We start from the raw sequence: 21,671 nt of genomic DNA, 5'->3' as shown, positions 1-21,671 counted from the left end.
GCCTGTAGTCCCAGCTACTAGGGATGCTGAGGCAGGAGGATTGCTTAAGCCCGGGAGTTTGAGGTTGCTGTGAGCGAGGCTAATGCGACGGCACTCTAGCCCGGACAACAGAGTAGGACTCTGTCTTAAAAAAAAAAAAAAAAGACTATTTATTTATAAAGGTATGGTTAGAGTAAAGGAAGCCAGTAAAGTAGGTGAGGAGGCACCCGCCTAGCAACCACAGGAAGCCACTCTCACCTGTAGGCCTGAGGGGCAATGCAGGGGACGGTTACTGGAGCCATAGGAGGTTCACCCAGTCGGAGCTGGGTCAGCCTTCAGGAGCACAGAGCCGGGCAGAGAAGGCTGGAGAAGGGATGTGGACGAAATGGAGAAAAACTAGCACCATGGGAGCAAGTGAAAGAAACCTACCCAAAAGGCTTAGGCCAAAAATAAAAATGGGGCAAAGGGGCATGGTTCACTAGCTTATATAACTGTCAAGGGTAGGTGGACCCAAAACTGAACAACAACGTTAATATTTCTCTTTCTCCTTTCCAACTCCTCTTTCCTCCCTCAACTTTTTTTCCCAGGGCTCTCCATGTGGCAAAGACTGTGACTGTCAGTACCTCCAGAGTCACAAACTGAGAGTTTGAATCCCTAGAGAACAGCAGGGACTCCTTCTCCAATTCAGAAGGGCAGGGGTCCCCCAGTAAGGATCAGGTGGCCTGGCTTGGGTCACTTGCAGTATGTGCTGGAGCCCACTAGTCCTACTTAACTCCCGACTCTGTATACAGTTTGGTACTTGGTGTTGGCTTCGGTGGGAGTGTTTACACTACAGAAATCAGCAAATGTTTCAAATCGGGGCTTTTCTTAACGTTGATGTTAAATATTTACCAGAGCACCATTGACTCCCGGGCCCTCACTGTGTGTCGGGAAAGGCCGTGCCGTGACAGGTTCAGGCTGAGTCCTGCACCAGCCTGTGCTGAGCAGCCTCCTGAGAGCTGCATGGCGCAGAGTCCCTAGAGAAAGGGTTGGAACTGTTAGCAGAAGTGGGGAAGAGGTGCTGGTCTGAAAAGCCAAGCCACGGAAGGCTATTCAGGGGGTGAAGGAGAAGAAAGTATCTGAGATAACGCACCACATCCTGGGCATCTAGGTGGAAGGTGACTTGCGAGGCACAGGTCTGGAGGGAAGTGATGAGTTCATGTGCAGACAGATCCCGTATGAAGTGATCAAACACCAGCTGTCCTGAGTAAGGCCAAAATCTTCCCCTCGAGAAACATATGCTCTAATGAGCCAGGTGAGGAACCAAATGCAAATAAGTGTCCTACAAGGGCAAATGTAAGTGCCACTGAAGGACACAAGCCACATAACTGGAATTCTATCTGCTGCTTCCAACTGTAGTTCCCTGCACTGCCCCAGCTCCTGGCCAATACATCGGTAGTGCGGTGGGCAGATGGCTTAGTCTGTTGGTTGGTAATCAGAGGTCTTAGACTTGTGTGCCACAGCCTTAAGGAGAAGAGGCTTCAGGATGCAAATTTCACCCAGTTTAAGTGAAGACTTCTTTAATGGTCTGCCTAACTATCTATTCTGCTACTCTCACATAGTAAAATCCCTTTATAGATGGACAACACAACAAATTAATGCATTCTAAAATTAAGCCAATCATTGTGGCGTAAATATTCCCATCATGGCCAATTTCAAGTTATCAGTGTGATGTTGGTGAATGCAGAGCTGGGAAGAGATGTGCCCAGTTGGCTCTCACATGCTAACACAGCTGGTTGTAGCACTCCACTGCTTGTCTCTACCTTTCACCTCCTCTTCCTACTGGGAGAAGGGACACCCAGCAGAAGCAAGGTTGTAATGCTCAAAGTGGAATAACTGCTAACAGTCTCTAAGCACTTTTGATGGGTCAGGCACTGTTCTAAGGGCTTTACATTTAAGAACTTTAGTCCTCGCAGCAAACCTATGCAGTAGGTAGAAATGAGGAAAACTGAGGCATGGGTGAAATAACCAGTTCAAGGTCACATAGCTAATATTAGGAGAGCTGGGATAAAGACAAGCTTAAATGGTTTTTCTCAGTGTCCATGATCTTAAAAACTACACCAAAGTATTTCTCTAAAATTGCACAATCAAATACAGTCGCCACTAGCCACATTGGTGATTTAAGTATAAATTAATTGAAATTAAATAAAATTTAACATTCAGTTCTTCAGTCATACTCAAGTCTTCAATAGGCATGTGTTGCTAGTGGCTACTGCAGTGGACAGTACAGATATAATACATTTCCATCATCACAGAAAGTTCTATTAGACATTGCTCCTCTGAAAAAGATTATCAGAAAGAAAGAAGCCACACCTATTTGTTTGGAAACACAGAGTGTTTAATGGGCTTTGCTGACTGCTGTTACATAAAAACTCCAAATACACAGTTCCATGTTTCTTTTGCTCTGAGATAAGCAAATTCATTCATCCGTTCATTCATTCATTCACTTACTCAACACACATTTACTGAGCACCTACCATGTTCCAGGACCTGTGCTAGGTTCTGGGGATAAAATGATGAACAGAGGGACACAATAGCCCCCGCCCTCCAAGAGCTCACAATCTGATGGAGGAGGTGATCTGCCTGGGTGGTGTTCTGAGGAGGAACAAATGTGGGGAGGGGAGAAAGGAAAGAGAAAGAGTTTCATTTTGGACATGCCAAGTTTGCTGAGCCTGCAAACATCGGAGAGGAGGGTGAGGGGCTGGAGTTCAAGTGCAAGGTCAGAGAATAGACTTAAAAATCATCAGCCTCAAGGTTGTCATTAAACAAAAAGTCTGCCTAAGCTCATGCAGGGGGTGTGTGCAGAGTGAGGAGAGAATGAACCAAGGTCAAAACCAACTCCGCAAAATGCCAACACACCAGGGGCAGGTAGAGAAACAGGGCCAGTGAAGGAGCCTGAGAAACCACTTCAGAGGATCGTCACAAGGAAGTGGGGTCACCAAAATCAAGGGCTGGGTGTGTCGACTGATGCAGAGAGGCCAAAAAATATAAGGACTAATAAGTACCCACTAGAGCTGATCTTGGTAAGAGCCAGTTTAGTGGAGAAATGGGAGTGGGAGCCAGTCTGCAGTGGAGCCAAGAAGAAATGGAAGGTGAGAAAAGACAGATAATAATTATACAACTAAAAAAAGTATTCAGCTTTGAAGATTATGACCCAAGAGTCCCCACCATTTTTATTGATTGCACTTAAGACGGCAGTGGGTGGAGAAATGTCAAGGATCTGGGATGAAGAAGCAATAATGGATGAAGCAAAGTCTGGGGGCCACGGGAGGGAAGGGGCCCAGAGCCCAGGTGGAGAGTCAGCTATGGAGGGGGAGAGGGACTCACACCTCTGAGGTCTGAGAGGGAAGGAGGTGCATAAACACAGAGCACAGTTTGTTGAAGATCAATTTTGGAAGATGAGATGGAAAAAACGACCATGAATATGGGGAAATGACTAGTGGCTGGTCAGACGACAATGACAAAGAAGGGAAGAAGGTTTTCCTGGGAGGTTTTATATGAGGGTGGAAAAGTAATATTTTGAAAGTGCCAGTTAGAGCCCTGAGAAAATGTCAGTGCTGTCCCTAAGCCTGTGATATGGGGGCTTGACAGACTGTCAGTCTTTCTGTAAAAACCTTCTAGAAAGGAGAGTGTCCCCAAAGAAGACCCAAATGTCAGGTACATGTATTCTGTGAAAAGGTGGCCCATTTGCAGAGTTTTCAGCCACCGGACAGGGTTCAGAGGGAGACGGTGGGTCATTCTGGGGATAAAAGGGTGAAGATGAAGGGGCTAAGGTTTCAGGCAGAGATAACAAATATGGGACCTGCTGGGATCGCTTGACTTCAAGACACTAGGCAGAGCTCTACAGTCAGCGGTAGCCCCAGGTCATGTAGAACTCTTGGTGACACCCCCAACTGAACAACTTTGTTCCTGGATCTCCCAAAACACTGGTGAGAAATGTGGGATCTCAGAAGATAACAGGGTAACAGGCCAAACTTGGGACTGGTTGATTCCCAAGACCCTCACTTCTCAGATGGAAATCACGAAGCCTCCCAGGAGACGAGGATAAGTCATTTTCTGAGACATCCCAACCCAGGCGTGGAGGAGTCCAGATTAGAGTACTCCCTCTGGTGAGAAGAGCAGAAGCCCCCAGGGATGAACAGAGAAAGAAATTGAGCAAGGAAAAGGAACAATGATTTAGTACTGAGACTGGAGCTTCATTGGGGACCATAACAAAGTCTGAGCTGGTAAAGACCACCCAGGCACATGTAACCAATTCTGCTGGACCCATGATCACCAGGTATCTGTGTTTCCAAGTTTCTCTATCAGCTTCACCGTGAAAAGACCTTTTCCATCCTACTAGGCAAATGGACAGAAAAATCTCAGATGTCGTCCAAGTAGCCCCCACCTCCCAGGGAGCCACAAGGCTTGGTGATGAAAGTGGGGAAGGGAACATTCCCTCTCTGTGTGTTCCAGAAATATTACTAGAACTGTACTTGGAACCCAGATGTTAATGGAAGCCTCAGGTGGTTTGGGCAAGGCCCTTGCCTCTCTCTGCATATGCACATTCTGAAGAAGCTTCCGTTCTCCGAGTAGAACCTAAATGGCCCAGACATAGCCCCGCCTTCATCACACCACACCAGCCTGAGGAAACTGGACACCACCCATCCTAGTCGGCCAGATCTGAATATTCCAGACCCCAGGTGAGACCAGCAGCCCCACAGACACCTGCACAGATGGGGGAGCACCCACCTGAGACTCCAGGCACCTGCCACCCTCAGCTCAGACGTCACCCCCTCCATGATATCCATGTGCATATGCGCACACCCCAGACACACGCCGGCCTCTGCACCCCCCTCCGTATAGTTCACCACTGCATTTGATTACACTGTGCTTTAAATGTTTGTTTACATTTTGCTTCCCCACCCAACTACATTTGAAGCTCTTCTATCAGGTGCTAGGGGCTAGCATCCAATAAATATTTGTAGGAGGAGTTGGGCTGGCCTGGGACAGAGTTAACTTGAAGTGAATTCAGTTGAATTGAACCAAAATGATGCCGGGGAACACAGGGAAGAACATTCCCACAGCAACAAGGTTGAGCATTACCTCAACTTCCTCATTAAGGGTCTCCGCTAGACCCACCACCTCCAGAATCTCTCTCCAGTTCCCCGCCACGCTGCCCCTCCCCCACCAGGCAGGTCCTCATTGCTTCTTATGGAACAGAGCCGGAGCTGGCTCACTGCTGGGCTCGGCCATGACCTGCATGGGCTGGTTGTTCAGGGCAGCCTCGCGCATCTTGTGGTACATGAACTCGTTCTGGCGGAACATGCGCAGCTCCATCTCTGTCTGCACCCGCATGGCCTGTGGGACACAGGTACACCAGAAACATGTCGGTCTCTGACCTACCTTGGGGTAAATGACTCCCAGTCACTGAGATTCAAATCTATCCCCTCAGAAGACACACATGCAGCACATGTGCACAGACACACACACACACACACACACACACTGGGGGCCTAACATCCTGGCAGGGGGCCCAGTTTGCTAGGGAGAGAGAGTTTGACCCTTGGAGAGTAGCTGGAGGGATAGTTCTCAGCAGAGAATGTTTGTTCTCAGGAACTGTTCATTGGGGACCTGGATTTGAACCCTGGCTCCTGCACTTACTGGTTGTGGGACCTCAGGCAGGTTACTTAACTCTCTTAGCTCTCAGCTCACCCATTTTATGGGTGAGATTCCTTTGTACCTCACAGTGGGTTAGGAAGATTACAGTGTGTGACACACAGAAAGGCCCTCATTCTCCCATATGTCCATTCAAGAAATATTTGTCAAGGGCCAGGCATTGTTCAGGGGCTGAGGATACAGCAGTGAATAAGATCGAGAAAGGCTCTGCCTTTGACAAGCTCAGTACACCAGACATAAAGCTAGTTACTCCCACCCTTCTGCCCCTCACTCGGTCCTCCTGTCAGCTTTGAGAGACTCATATATTATATCCACTTTAGGGATTTGGAAACTAGGGACCTGAGAAATAAAAGGACATCCATATCTGAGGTCCCACAAGTCCTAAATGTCATCATTCTACAACACATTTTATGACATCAAAGTCTGTCTGTCACACTGTCTGAGGACAGCCTTGTCACTGAAACCAGCCCTTCAAAGCACAAAGGACACCCTTAGCGCCATTTGCTAGGCACTATTCTAAGTGCTTTTCACACATTAACTCATTGCACCCTCACCGCAACGCTGTCCTTTCCCCCCATTTTACAGATGAGGAGACTGAGGCCCATACATTCAATATATGTGCAAAGTCACACAGCTAGAAAGCAGTGAAACTGGAACTCAGTCCTGGTGGTCTGATTCCAGAGGCTGTGATCCCAAACTCCACTCCGTGCAGCCCAGGACACACTCTAACTAGGCTGCACACACACACACACACACACACACACACACACACACACACACACACACACACACACAAACACACTCCCCATTGTTTAGGTTTTCTCAGTCCAGGCCTGGGGCAACATGATACAACAGACTCAGGGTTCAAGTCTCAGCTTTGCCATAACTCATTATGTGACTATGGACATATGACTCCCCTTCCCTGGGCCTCAATGTCCTCATACGTGAAAAAAGAGGAGTGAGCTAACACGTTTCTGAGTTCCTTTCTGGTCTAGCTGGCAATCTATAGACTTTCCTAAAGTACAGTCTGCCTGAGCTCAGACTCTCATCTTCAGAGAGCTCAGATCGGGCAGGGAGCACCCAGCCCTAAGATGATACTTGCCTCTAAGTCCTTGGTGATGGGGTGCGAGGGTCCATGTGTCACCAGGAGAATGGCATAGGCCTTGCAGATCATCCCATGCCCCACCTCAATGTTACCAGCATGCCAGTTGGTCAGCCCTGCCCGCATCACCGCCATGCCCAGTTGGGCATTGTTGGGGTGGTAGAGCTTCCTGTAGGGGCATAGCAAACAATCACACAGAGCATCGTCCCAGCCATCCTCATATCTATCTGCAAATCATGTGACAACTTATAAAGTGCCCTTGTTGATTAAGTCCATCTGCTCCTCCAGCCAGCACCACGTGGCTTCTGCAGCCTGCTGAAGAGGCACTGAGGCACAGAGACAAACACCCCAACAATGAGGATGTGAGAGCTGGGATTCTGACTTGGGCCACTCAGCCAAACCCTCAAGGGGAAAAGGGACCAGGATTATACTGAGCTTGAGCACAGGAAGCTGGGGGCTCTCAGGAGCACCTCAGCGCTCTCCAGGGAAAGTGACGGGAAAGTCAAGGGGTAAAAATAACTTGGAGGTTCTTCTTGGGACAGCCTTGTGTTTTCAGCTCCTTGGCATTCTCTTTGCAGGGCTTCCTTTTTGCATGTTGTACAGTTTACCTGCATTTTGTTTATGAGTAACATCCCCTCAAAGAAACAAACCTTCTTGTGCCAACTTATTCATTTGGCCAGAAACACAAATTCACATGACAATGTGGTCACAGAGGGCAATAGAGGATATTGGCTGAGGGAAAGCAAGGGAGTTGCATTTCACAATTCATAAGCAAGGATGATTGCTGCCTCTTATAAAAAATAACACTAACAATAATAAAAGAAAACTCACATATTAATTTCCTGTGTTGATTATTGGGGGTGGGGGGCTTTCCAATCACTTAAAATCAAGTTGGACTTAGCCTTAAGGAAATCAAAAGGAGAAGAGGTCATCCTAGGGATAGATGTTCTGGAGGATTTGGGAAAGACCAGGGATGACAAATAGGTTTCAACTCAAGTACTGGCTCTGGTTGTTTGGTCATCACTGCTTGGAGCACCATGATAAAAAGGCTCAGTCATAATGAGAACCATGATCCATTACTCATGCCGGCTGTGGGTGCAGGAGGAAGAGGTAGCAGCATGTGCGCCATCTATCTGCCACTCCTGGAATAGGCACACTTCCAGGAGACTGAGACCCCCAATTGTCACCTACATGTAGCCATCCACCATCCTCCTGGCATAGTCTGAGGCCTCTTCAAAGGCCTGGAGATAGGAGAGGACCTCCGAAACAATGCTCAGTATCCGCAGCATGTAGAGGTTGGTGTCAGCAAATACTGGCTCCTGCTTCTGCAGGCACTCCCGGCATAATTTTACAACCTAGAGTGAGACATAGTCCTGCGCGTTACCATCACACCAGAGCACATGCTTAATTCACATATGGGAGCATCATGATGACATTGGACACTCATTCTTTTAAAGTTGGGGAAATTGCTAACAGAGATGGGAAAGCACAAGTTTGTGATTTAAATAACAAAATGGTCCTATTTGGCCAAGTATAAGGATGGGGAGGGTAATGGTGGAACATATGGCTGACATGGCAGAGCAAAGAGTTTTCAAGTCAGCAGGTAGCAGGGAGCTATGAAAGCTACACACACACACACACACACACACACACGCACACACACGCACACAGTCAGCCCTACATATCTGTGGGTTTCACATCTGCAGATTCAACAAATAATGGATCAAAAATATTTGAAAAAGAAATAAAAATAATACAAATAGAAAAAACAATAGAGTACACACAGTATTTACATTGTATTAGATATTATAAGTAATACAGAGATGATTTAAAGTATACAGGACAATGTCTGTAAGTTATGTGTAAATACTTCACCATTTTTTATAGAGGACTTGAGCATCCATGGATTTTGGTATCCTTGGGTTATTCCCAGAACCAATCCTCATTGATACCGAGGGATGACTGTATATATATACACACATACATGAATGTACATGCAAATAAATATGTGTGTATGCATATATATTAATATATATAATCACAACAATGCAATGAGATAGATACTATTAATACTAATATTCTCATTTTACCAGATGAAGCACAGGTAGGGTAAGTACTTTGCCAAAATCCTACAGGTAATGAGCAACAGGTCAAGGATTCTAACCACCATTCCCATGATTCTCTACCCTGGTTGTGCTTTGGAATCATTTGGAAAGCTTTTTAAAACACTGATGTCCAGGCATTACCCCAGACCAATTGAAACCGAGTATCTGGGAGTGAGACATTGGATGTGTAGGTAGTATAAGCCCCTGGGTTGGCCTTATGCTCAGTAAGGCTGGATAATCATGTCCTCCTAGAAGTATATGAGATGGGTGAGTGGAGAACGAGGCTCCCAGGAAGTTGGGAGACCACCGGGAGGGTGCTACCTTGGCCCCAGTGAGGAATAAGATGGGCCTGACTCCAATCAGCTTGAATCAGGCTTTCCTGACTGATTTGTGTGTAGACATAGGCTTAGGCTGCACCCTACAAAGTCGAGTGGTCTCTAGATTTGAGTTGTTCATTGTTCTCCTCTTCTGCCCTTGCTGTTCTCATGAGAGAAATGTCATACAAGTCTTTCCATTTAAAATGAGTGAAAACTAATTTTGCTCCGAGAATGTCCCAGAGCCCATGAAGCAACTAGGTAGGGATGTGGCAAAACGATGGCTGGCGTTGAATTCATCATGAAGACGATCCTCTAAAACCCTTGGGGGCTGTGTCCAGTCCTACACCTGGCCCTGCCAAATTTGAATGAAAAAAAGGAGGAAATGAAGAGGAGGAAAGAAGTCAGGGGAATGGAGCTGGTGGAGCCCTCCTGCTTGCTCCAGCTGCTAGCTCATGCCTCTGACATAGATTTTCCATATTAAACAATAACAATTTGCTCACATGACTGTCTCTTCACCTGTCAGAACTCCTAGAAGGCAAGGAGCATGTCCTGTATTGGTCACCCCAGTAAAGGCTCAAAAATGTACAATAAATGAGTTAGTAAGGCAGGAGGAAGACGAGAAGGGAAAAGCAAATAGAAATGAGCAGAAATTAATCTCCCACTTTGCCATGACCTAGTGGCATCCAAACCTGCCTACACCCTCTAATTGCTTAATGAACTTGGGGAAAAAATACTGATTCGTGGTTCTGTATTCTGTTGTCGATTGGTTGAATCACATCTTAGTGGGTGAGAACAGGAATCAGTATTTCCAACAAGCTGCCCAGGGTTAATTCAATGCAAATGCTTTGCAGGCCAATGTTTGGCAGTGGGCTTCAACTTTGGCTGCACAATGGAATCACTTGAGAGCTTTAAAAATCTTGATGTCTGATTCCCACCCCCAGAGGTTTTGGTGAAACTATTCTGAGTGGAGGTCTGGGCATCAGGATTTTTCAAAGGTGAATCTAGTGTAGACACAGTTGAGAATCCCTGGTGCTTCAAGAGCCAAGTCCAAATGCTCTTTGAACATTGGTAGAGATTGAAAGTTGGTAGAGACTGAAAACTGTGGCCAGCACATGCATTCAGTTATGGGAGAGCAGGCAACCCACGGCCAGCATGTCCCACTGCCATCTCCTGTCCTCCATCTCTGATGCCAGGCTCAGCTATCACAGATTCCCTGGGGACATGTGCCTGGCTGCCTTTGTTCCCCTCAGACCCAGTTTCAGTGGGTCGCACAGTCACTGAGAACACACCCCTAAGAGGTGCTGAAGGTTTAAGGGCAAGAACAGTCATGGCCTCAACCAAAGGACATCTTCCAGAAAAACAACCTGCTTGGCAGCCTCCCTCAGCCCATTTCCCTCCCTTAGTAGAGAACCTTTCCACCCTCTTCTCCACCCTCATCCTCTATAAAAAGTGAATTCTTACCTCATGATACAAACCCTCAGAGCGAGCCTTGTCTATTTTCTCCAGTGTATCCTTGGAGAATTGTATCATCTCCTTCACCACTTCCTGAGAGGGCTGGGAAAGGGAAGACATTGAGCTGAGACCCCTTCTTGAGGCTGCCCACTCTACCTTTGAGTAGCTGCCATCTTTGACATTCAACGTCCTGAAAGATTAATGCCTTCCTCATTCTGAATGCCTCATTCCTGAAAATGCTACCCAAAGTCCCTGTACCTTCTTCAGCTTCCTCATCCCGCTTGTGACTCATGCTGTGTATTCTATGAACCAAGTCCCTGAGCCTTACTGCCAGCCAGTCGTCCCCAGCCTGTGCTCATTCCTGGCTCTTTGGACCCCAGAGCAGAACCTGACATTGATCCCTGTTGTGTTTTCTCTGGCACTTTGGATTCTATCACCCCAAAATATTTGCCATTCCTCCTCTTTGCTTCAAGTCAACCCCATATTCCACAGGTGTGCCCTTGCACTTTTATCTTCACTCAAGTCATTGATTTAAATATTGATACTAGCCAGCACAGGGCTGAAGACAGAGCCCGAGAAGTTGACCCAAAAATCATACTCCAGCTTGCCACTGGAGTTCATTAAGGAGGGCCCTTGTGATTATGGTTATTCAAATCCTTCTAAATGTATTCGCATCTAGCCCATATTCCCCTTGCCTTGACCTAAAAGACATCAGGAGAAAATTTGTCAGCTGTCTCTGTGAAATCTAGACTCATTAGGCTGCCTTTGCCTAAGCAGCCTAGCCATTTTGTCAAAAAAACAAACAAAAAAACCCCAAGGTTTTGATATTTGAGGCAAGGAAGCATCATAATTAAGAAGCCAGTTCCCATGAAAACATCATAATTTTGAATTAAAAGTGCCACATTTCTCGAAGTCCAAAGGAGAAATTTCCTTGCTATTCTTACATCTGTTAGAAGCTCTTTTCTGAAACTTTTTTTTTGCTTAAGCAAATATTGTACAAATTTTTTCCAAAATGAAAACAACTTTATTATTTATTCTGACTGTAAAATTAACATATGCAAGTTGTGAAAAATTAAAACAATATAAAAAAGTGTGGAGAACAACAGTAAATCCCCAGAACCCACCCAAATATCAAAGTTAGCATCTGGAGAAACATTTTCCTATGCATATAATCAAGAATAATATTTAAAATATTTAATGACTGGTACAGGAAAGGCACTGGCCAATCAGAACACAGACTCTAGCCATCAACAATGAGTATGTCTATGTGGCCTTACCAGTAAGTACTGGCTGAAATTCAGTTCTATGTGTGTGCACACATGAGTGTGTGTGTGTACATGCCAATAGGATCAAATCTTTTTTCTAACCGAAATAACACATATTTCTGTATACAGCATTTTTTTACTCAGAAGATTGTAGACATTTTCCCATATCAATATAAAGATATCTATATCTTCACTTTTAATTAATGTAGAGTTTGCCACTGTAAGATTCTAGACTAATTTATTTAATTGGTTCTCTGGTTGTCCAGTTTTTTCACTGTAAAGAATTAGGCTCAATAGCTTCCTTTAAATTTGCTGCTCACATAGTGTTGTGAGGTCACCTTCAGTAAACTACCAAGAAGTAACAGGACGATGGGCATTTGTTCCAATGAAAATATATCCCCCTCTGCAGATGGAGATCATCTTCCCTGCGTCTCCCAGCTGTCCTGAACCAGTGGGTGTCCATCTGACAGTGGGAGAGGCCTCTGGCCTGGACAGCCTGCTTCAGGGTCAGGATCTCCTAGGGAAAGGGGTATATCGTATGTGTTCTTCTGCCCACCTTACCTGCTTTGGCTTCTTCATAGTTCTTGACTATCCCTACAATTTTGACTACCCTTGTTTCTAAACCCCCTGTATCTGGGCTTCCCTGGAATTCTTCTGTGTGTCCAATGGCCTGACCCCAACAATTGACTCATGCACCCATCAGTGCTGTGACTTCGGCTTGCAGGTCTCACTCCTGGCTTAACCTTTGCCTTGACCTTTGATTTGGCTGCGATTTCTGCCTTCTGGCTGCCTTCCTGCCGCTACTCAGCTGCTGCCTGCCAGACCCGGAGTGTTATTCAGCCTTCTGTTAACTCGAATCACGTCTTTGTTCCAGACAAGTTATTTCAGTGTGTGCCTGCTTTCCTAAGCCCATTTGAATCAAGTGCATTAATAAACTCTTGTCCAGTTATGCAGAGTTCTGTGACTGGTGGTCCAGCAGTATACCACCAATCTGTCAGAACCACATTTTTAGTTTCATCTATAGCTTGTGCCCAAGTAATGACTCACAAAATCACATCTGGCTTATGAGCACTAGCCTCTAATCTACTGTGAGTTCCATAACCTTTAAAACTCAAAATTCTTAGTGAATTTTCTGGAGTAATCAGTAGCTTGCAGAATAGATTTAGAGAATACCAAACATTTAGGCATTAACAAAAAGTCTTGCTCAATTTGATGATGTAAGAAAGAGTGTTACTTTAAGTTTTGGAAGTGAACAATTTTTTTAAAGGAGGCAACTTCCAAGATGCCCAAAACAACCTGGCAGAAAGGTTGTTAATTATAGAGTGTAACATGTGATAAATCTATTCTGAGAAAAGAAACGGGGCTGTTCCATTTGGCTCTGCTTTTCAGAGTAAAGGCAAGAACCTTCCTATTTGCAGACAGGATTTAAGGAACTCCGGAACTGCCCTCTCCAAAAGCATCCAAATAAATAGAAAGCGAGGAGGAAGAGGGAGGCAGGAGCCAGAGGAGGAAGGGGAGGAAAGAGGTCGGGGGAGGGTAAGAGGGATGTTGGTTCTCCAACCCTGAAAAATTAGCACATTCCTATTGTGAAAATCATCGGTGAAGGCTGGAGAGAGAAAAAGAAAAACCTAAGCAGCCTAAATAAAGAGAGTCCAAAAGTACAGTTGAGGGAAATCTTAGAAATTGTGGTGTTATATTATCATTTAAAAAAATATTTGGTTTTTATTTCTATATAGATTTGCATATACAAGTATTAATTAAAGGACCTAGAAAAGATTTTGATGCCAATTAAATGTTTGAGGCTGCCATATTGCGGTGGGGTGCTTATCAGGCTAGGATAAAGCATTATAAGGAAAAGGAAGAAAAACAACTGTGGTGACATTGTTGATAGTCCAGCTTGAAGGAACTGTTAATAAGTTAATCCAGCAGCCCATTTTACAGATAAGGAAACTGAGGTCCAAAAGGAAGAGACTTGCCCAAGCTCAGACATTTAGGGTCACAGCCAGAACTAGAACACAGGACTCCTAATTCTTTTTCCACTATTCTTTCTACTATATCATCATGGCTTTGTTTTATGTCTTAGGAGGAATTTGCTTTTAAAAAGGTATATTGCACTTAATCTTTTCTGCTCAGTTTTTAAAGGTGATTTATTTTTGAGTTATTTATTTGAATACAGAAACCTAATTTGATGTAAAAAATAATAGAAAACTTCTTCTTTGAATCTAGGTAGACTCAAGGAGAAATCATCCATCTTTCATATCAAGAGAGATGCCAACTCTGCAATTCAGACTGGAAGACGTGGGCATATTGTCACCAGCTGGTAACAGAATATCTAAAATGAAGAGATAGGAACTAAAGGCTACACTTCACCAACTTAACTGTGGAAACTACCAGGTAAACATCAAAAGATTCAGATAAATAATACATGGTTGTTTCATTTAATTTTGGAAAAGAGAAAAGAGGGCCTGGCCTCTTAACCAAAAAACAAACAAAAAAAGGAATAAGTGGTGGTGGGAGCAAGTTATGCTCCGGGAAGGAGGGCTGGCTGCCTCTCAGATAAGATGTGTTATCCCGCAGCTTTTGAAGGTCAGGGTGAGGGTGGGTGCAGTAGCTTATCCTCTGTAGCACCTACGATACTACTCTGGGTGCCTCACAAATATGTCCTATATACATTTACTGGAATACAGAACCTTTGATTCTGGAACAAGGAGGTTGTTCTTATAGAAAACACATTAATCTTTGGGTCCCAGCTGCTTTGTCTCCTGCCTGGGAGGGACGACTGTCAGTTTCCCCACCCCAGGCATTGTTGACCTGTCGGTCACAGCTCCCTCTTCCTACTTCTGTCTGTATGGAGAGCGACTATGCTTGCACCCACACAGTGGGCATGGGTCTTTGTGTGAATGTGTACACCCTTTTTAATGTCCATAAATAGTAGCATACACAGTGTTAGGGGTTGAACTGTATCCCCCAAAATTCATATATGTTGAAGTCTAACCCCCAGTACCTCAGACTGTGACCTTATTTGGCAATAGGGTCATTGCAGATGTAATTAGTTAAGATGAGATCATATTGGATTAGGGTGGGTCCCTAATCCAATATGACTGGTGTTCTTATAAAAAATGCCATGTGAAGAGAAAGTGACAAGCGTGGAGGGAAGACCGTGTGAAGAGACACAGGGAGAAGACGCCCATCTACAAGCCCAGGAGAGAGATCTGAAACAGATCCTTCTCTCACCGGCCTTGGAAGGAACCAACCCTCCAAAACTGTGAGACAAATTTCTGTTGTTTAAGCCCCCTGGTTTGTGGGACTTCCTTATAGCAGCCCTAGTAGACTAATACACGTGGCATTGTTTGGTCTCGTAATTCCTTTCCCTTCGGAAATAGAGCTCATTCCGTACCTGTACATAAAGATCTACCTCATTCATTTTAATAGTTGCAGGGTATTTCCTTCATTTAAATATTTCCCTATTGGTGGTTATTTGGTTTTATTCAATACTCTTTTGTTCCCAACAGTGCTGCCACAATGCTGCTTTATACATGTATCTTTGTGCACATGGACAAGTATATCTGTAGGGTAAATTCTTAGAAGGAGAATTTCTTGGTCAAAGGGGGGAAATATTATATATTAAGAATAAAAATAAGTTTGTGGCAAAAAAAAAAATCTAGACTAGCCAGAGGATGAAAGGGAGAGATGAGTCAGGGGAGGAAACAGTGTCATCTGAGCATTCGTGCCGACACCATTGAGTAATGAAAGCCATTGAGGGGGCCACGTCAGCTGTACTGAGGAGCCAATTTTGCTTGTAGCCTTTGCTCTAATCAGAGGCAAATTTCTCCCCACACATAAGATGCAGAAGTTAATTTAGAAGTATATTTGTGTATCTGTATTTTGTTTAGAGATGGGGTCTTGTGGTATTACCTGGACTGGACTCAAACTCCTGGGCTCAAGTGATCCTCCCGCCTCAGCCTGCTGAGCAGCTGTGTGCACAGGTGGGCTGTCGCTACACAGAAACACTCACTCAACCTCCCCTGAGGAGTCTGGCTCCTCATTAAAAGCCTATACGGGATTTTTCAGGCCTGACCATAGGCAATCACAGAGGTTCTACCTGGCAGGCCTCAGGGGAAGCCTGCTCTCCCCACACCAGACACCGTGCACAGCCAGTGCCTGGCATTCTCTGAGGGCGGTTGCAGTCAAGGACTCAGGCTCCCCTGGCTGGTCACACTCTTCACATATTTGCATTCCTAGCCCCAGTGCTTTTGATCCTGGGTCTCTTTATCTGGCCTCCTTAGGAGAGGAGGAGGGGGAAGGCTTGAAGGCTTTCCCCCACTCTGACTCAGTACCGAGTACTTTTCCACTCCTATCCCTTCCCCCTCAGTCTTCCCCCAACCCCGAGGTCAACAAAACTGCTGGAGCCTTTTGTTGGGGCTCCCTCGGCAGTGACACACCCCACACTGTGCTGATCCACCCGACCCTCCCCATGCACCTGCACCACTCCAGGGGAGCACGTGGACCAGGAGTGAGCGCTTGCTTGGTTTTAGCTTCTCGCTTATACTATTGCAGTGAGTGGTTAAAGATGTCACTCTCATTCCTGGCTTGTCGCTTTCACCGGCCACTCTGACACCTGGCAGCTCAGCTCCCTCTCCCAACTCAGCTGAGCTCCTCACACACCTCAGCAAGCCTGGCTCTGGCGCTCTCCTCTCAACGGGCTCACCAGCAACCAGCAACAGCCCCCCCGCCCGGAGTTAAGGATGTTAAACCATCTAAACATTCCCCATCTCCGTATCTCCCATCTCCATGGGACTGGAAATATCTTTGTGATAACCAGACAACAAATCTCTTTGCCCATCTGGTCTTGATATCTGAATCCTCAGCATTACTTAACCTGCAAAGGAGCAATGAGAGGAACCAACATTTGCTGAGTGTCTCTTCTGTATGCCATTCCCTTAAGCATGCATCATCTTGCTTAATCCTTACCACAACCTCTTGTAGTGGGGCCATCATTCCTATTTTACAGCTGAGAAAACTGAGCAACTTCCCCCAACACCTGGCAAGAGATGGTGCCAGGACACTAGCTGGGGCCCACCCGCAGCACTCTGTCCACCAGCCCATGCCACCTCCCCAGGGCTCACAGGCTGCTTCCCTGAGAAGCCCTGGACAGGGGTGTGAAACCACCCTTGAGTGGCCCCTGCAGAAGACGGCCACAAACCGCCCAGCGACAGGGCTGCATGTACCTTCGGGTCGGCTTTCACCCCCAGGAAGAGATCGTCCTTCAGCTTTTTCTGGCAGTGCTCACACGTGCAGTCAAAGTAGTACTGCTTCTTCAGCTGCTTCTTGCGCTCTTCACTGACATTGAGGAAGTCGATGTAGGACACGGTCAGCTCCTCTCCTTCTGAGATCTTGCCCAGGGCCCGGAGCTCAATTCTGGAGCAGGGTGGAAAAAAAAAAAAAAAAAGAGTAAGTAGAATCTAGGCCTATGGCAATGGAATCTGTGCCCTCCAAGGCTACACGAAGTGGAGTCTCAAAGACAGTGCCTTCCACTAGCACTCTGAGAAAACTCCCTTTCCCCTCAAAAGGGGAACGTGACTTAAAGGACAGTTTTCTGGATAATTCCACTCCACTCATTATAACAGTCAAATCTGCTCCATTCCATTAATGGCTCTGGAATCAGTTCACATAGACTCCCAGTAGAGGACTGGACATGGTTGTTAAGACCATACGCAGCTTCCATACCCAGTATCAGCCCCACACATTTAGCTACTGATTGTCTGTAACAAAGGAAGGGAGAAGTCATAAGGCAAAAACTCCAAACAAGAAAAGACCTAAAAACCATTTCTGGTTAGTTTGGGGACTACTCTCTCAGAAACACACACACATTCAGTTACCCACAGTCTTGGCCCACTGTGTGTCTTACTTTAGGCTCCCTCTTACCTTGACCTTCAGCCCAATGGTTCAGGCCTCTGTTATATGAGGAGACTTCTGCCCACTGGAGACCAGTGAAGGCAAACAAAGGCTGGCTCTGTCAGCCCTCTGCATTGTTTATTTCCGTGTTTTCTAGGAGACGGGGCTTATTGGTTGAAGGTGGTTAGCAAGAGGAGATGGCATTTCAATTCCCTTCTGTCTCAGACCTGATGCCACAGTGCTATCCACCTTACCATGTAATAGACACTGAAGGTGCTGAAGGAAAAAGCCCCTGCAGAACAGACATCCAGCTGAGCCCAACAGGTGGAGGCCAGCCCACGGGCCGCTCAGCCACGTACCCTCCAGACAAGGCCAGACAGCTGCAGAAAACAATCAGTGAGGCCTGCAAGCTGGGTCCTAAGCCATTCTCCTGCATCTCTCCAAGATCCTGGGGCCTCACAGCCCAGGGGAAACCATCACCCAGACAGCAAGTGGCAGGATGCAGAGGGCTAGGGAGAAAATCTGCACAGAGATCTGTGGTCATTTCTTTTACTTCTCAGAAAAGCTTAGTAGGACACCTTGCAAAAGGCAGGGGGAGACTCCTGCACCCCAGGAGGGTCCCAGTCAAAGGAAGCCCCATACTCTGAGGCGACACCCAAGGGAACAACTGCTGAATGGCAGTGATATGCATGTCCAGGCATCTTAAGTGAGCACTTAAGGATAACAAACCTTCTCCCAAAGTGGGATACACTGACATGCCCAATAAATGTGATAATATGTATAAAAACAACTCATATGGAAGCTGGAAAAACCTAAGTGTCTGCTCATCTCTTATTCTTTCTTTCCTTTCTTCCCCACCCCAATTTTCAGCAGCAAATGATGAAAAGCAAGTAGGAGAGGAAGGCTGGGTGATTCTGCTCACAGCTCTGCTTAGAAGCCTAGTATGTCTGAGTTCAGGGGACTCTCAATTCTCAAATGAGGTTGCTGACACAAGAGAGGTAAGCAACTTCCCCCAAGGTCCCACCCACTGTGGCAATAGTCAGGAGTGGGACTCAAGTGCCATTCGTGATTCCCCATGTCATACTGGCCTTGCCTGATTGTTCCCAAACTGCCTTTCAGGTCCTCGATGCACAGGGAATTAGATGCATCAAAGCCCTTGCTTTTTAGGACTCTATTTTTGTCCTAAATAGTTCTCTGTGAGCAACTCCTGGGCCATGCGGAGTGTGGATCTCTGGTGTCCGGCCCTGGTGGGATAAGTAACCAGTTCTTCCCATTCTAGCCCCCTTTACAGAGGCAGCTCGCTGTAGTGAAATATCCTAATTCAACAGTGACTCAGTGGCCAACCGGGTTGGAACTTCCAGTAACTTTGCTTCCCATCATGGTTTGACAATTTTTATAAGATCTCAGGGTCCCTTAGATTATTCCAATGGTATTAGAGAATTTTCAAAACCAAATTAATTTAACATCACTCAATATAAAAAATGCATATATGTCCACCCCATTTGACCTTACTTGGAACTGGAGGCTGGGGGAGGAAGAATGGTGACCAACATGGAATAATCTCACTGTGGGAGTCAGGAGATGAGGGGTTTAGCCACATCCCTCCCTCCAACCAGCTTCCTTGAGCAAGTCTCTTCCCCACCCTGGACCCCAGACCCCTTCCATCCCCAACACTCTGCAAATCTATAGCTCAGCCAATGGAGCCACAAGTAGGTGAGTTATTTACATATTTCTTGCAGAGGTTAGGAATAGAGCCCAGAACACAGAGACTGAGAACTAGGAAGGTCCCTGGAGATGCTCTCCTCTTGATCTTTGCTCTACAGATGTGGAATCCAAGCCCAGGACATGATGTGCATCGTCCAAAGTCACATGCAGTGCACACCAACACAACCCGTATACACTAGCCACTCCTACCCCTGCTTTCCCAAAGCCCAAACTCCCACACAGCATTTTGTTCTTAATCCAAAGACCATTTCAAGGACTTTCAACCCCAGCCTGAGAAAAAGACTCATCCGGGTCCACTGGGTTGTCATTAAAAAATATCAAAAGTAAAATTTAACCAAAACCACTAATGCATAGTAGGCCTGAAGTGGTAAACAGAATACTATGAACAGATATTTATTAAAATATCACAGTAAGAATGCTATTTTCTCATAGCATAGCGTCTGGGTGAGAAGTCAGGGCTTACAAACAGACACAGTCCTTTAGTAGGTCAATGGTATCAACAGTCCTCATTTCATGGTAAGCAGGGTTTAGGGGGACAATGTAGACTTCTGCTAAGATGGTGTGCACTACAAGGGTTCATGCTCTGAGGTTGGAGGAGCAGTGGAAGTGAGAAGTGACAGAAGGGGAAGAAAGGAAGGAAAATAAAGCAAAGGCAAGGCAGGTGGTATATGGACAAGGAATACATTGTTAATTTAAATGCATTAAAAATATGCCATTCAGTGAAGACAAAACACTGGGGTGCGAAAGATATCACAGACCGACAACAGCCAAGGAGTCTTGGAAATGGGCCCCAGCAAACCAGGCAAGTGAGGGAGATGGGTCAGAGGAGCAGGGATGCTTGGAAGGACTGACCCACCTCATCTGGGTGTGAAACATGGCTTTCACTGCCTCATGACTGAAAGACAAAACAGACACCCGAATGGAAACCATTACCATTGGCTGATCCAGTGTGGCTAGCAAGTGTGCACAGCATTCTCAGCTACACAGTCAAAGCTTTGGCCACTGCAGCAACCTTATCTCAGTCCCTTCTAGCAGCTCTCACCGGCTAAGACACAGCCTGGTATAGTGGAAAGTGCACTGAATTTAGAAAGGGAGGGTGCTCAGCCCTGAGCAAGTTACTTTCCTTCCCTGGGCTTCACCTGTAATGAGACTGTCATGAGAAGATGCATCTAAAAAATACATGGGATGTTGTTATTATTATCCCATTGACAAGCATCCTGGATGAATAAGTGTTGCCTCTTTAGATGCCTGTCTTGGGGAGAGTTTGAACTCCAGTGGAGACTGGTTGGGTCATGCAGGTAGCGTGTAAAAATTGTCAGGGTTAGAATTGGGCTGCTAACCCCATGTCCAGGGTTCTTTCCACTATGGCAGGCAGCTAGGCAGTAACTGCAAAGCCACCTTCTTGCACAAAAGCCAAGAAGCCTGGATAAAACATGGGTGCTAGAAATTAGTAGATGCAAGGAAGGCAGAGCAAACACTGAAGATGACCTGAGAAAGAGCTCCTAGGCTCCTGCGGTTGTTACACATAGTGATGAGAGGAGCCCTGGGCCACCACTTAGGGGAGCACCATCTCTAAACCTCTGCCCTGTATGTGGCTGAATTTGATCCTCTTGGCCAAGCAGGTTAGGCTTGGACAACAGCCCTCTAGGGAGGATTCCATGAGGTCCGGGCCAATGACCCCAAGAGGCTTAGGAAGGGAAACACAAATGCTAAGAAAAGATTATCATCTGGCTCCAAAATAAACTTTCCCATCTTGAGAGACTTTCTCAATTACTTAAAAGCCTGGTTTCAAAAATAGGAAGGAAAAGGGAAATCAGAGTTCTTATTATATTGAAGCTTAAACTTGGTCCTCAGCTGAGAATCAGAAACCATTGTCTTTGGCTTCTAGGAAGTTTGGAGGGGAAACATGCTCATTATTGGTGGCTCAGAGTAGACTTGCATCTGTCATGATAGCTCATCTCTAAGAGCAAAAGCAATTAATATTGCTCAGGTCTCACCCCCCGACATCTCCCCAACCTGAGCTGCAGACAACCAGGGCCTCATCCCATTTACTGATTTTTCTCCATTTGTGCCCACCCCAAGATCCATTCTTTGTCCTTATGTCCCTGATCTGAGCCTTCCTAGGGGCAGAGGG

General features: G+C 46.0%; 1 protein-coding gene across 2 annotated transcripts in view; it reads right to left on the bottom strand.

The window, feature by feature from the left end:
* Positions 1-2,338: 2,338 nt before the first annotated feature.
* SMYD1 (SET and MYND domain containing 1) overlaps positions 2,339-21,671 on the bottom strand; it is a 42,688-nt gene continuing 23,355 nt past the window's right edge. Inside the window, exons 5-10 of one of the 2 annotated variants that reach the window (XM_045550044.1) lie at positions 20,394-20,432; positions 17,146-17,335; positions 10,662-10,754; positions 7,970-8,133; positions 6,779-6,947; positions 2,339-5,358 (exon numbers count right to left, since the gene is read on the bottom strand). In XM_045550044.1, the coding sequence (XP_045406000.1) occupies positions 5,200-5,358; positions 6,779-6,947; positions 7,970-8,133; positions 10,662-10,754; positions 17,146-17,335; positions 20,394-20,432 (814 nt within the window). In that variant the 3' untranslated portion in view covers positions 2,339-5,199. The remainder of the gene's footprint in view (positions 5,359-6,778; positions 6,948-7,969; positions 8,134-10,661; positions 10,755-17,145; positions 17,336-20,393; positions 20,433-21,671) is intronic. The other variant, XM_045550043.1, reaches the window with a different exon arrangement.

Source organism: Lemur catta, chromosome 4 (assembly GCF_020740605.2).
Source record: "Lemur catta isolate mLemCat1 chromosome 4, mLemCat1.pri, whole genome shotgun sequence".
Classification (NCBI taxonomy): domain Eukaryota; kingdom Metazoa; phylum Chordata; class Mammalia; order Primates; family Lemuridae; genus Lemur; species Lemur catta.
The sequence above is the reverse complement of the archived record's forward strand: the minus strand, read 5'-3'. Positions and strand labels throughout refer to the sequence as shown.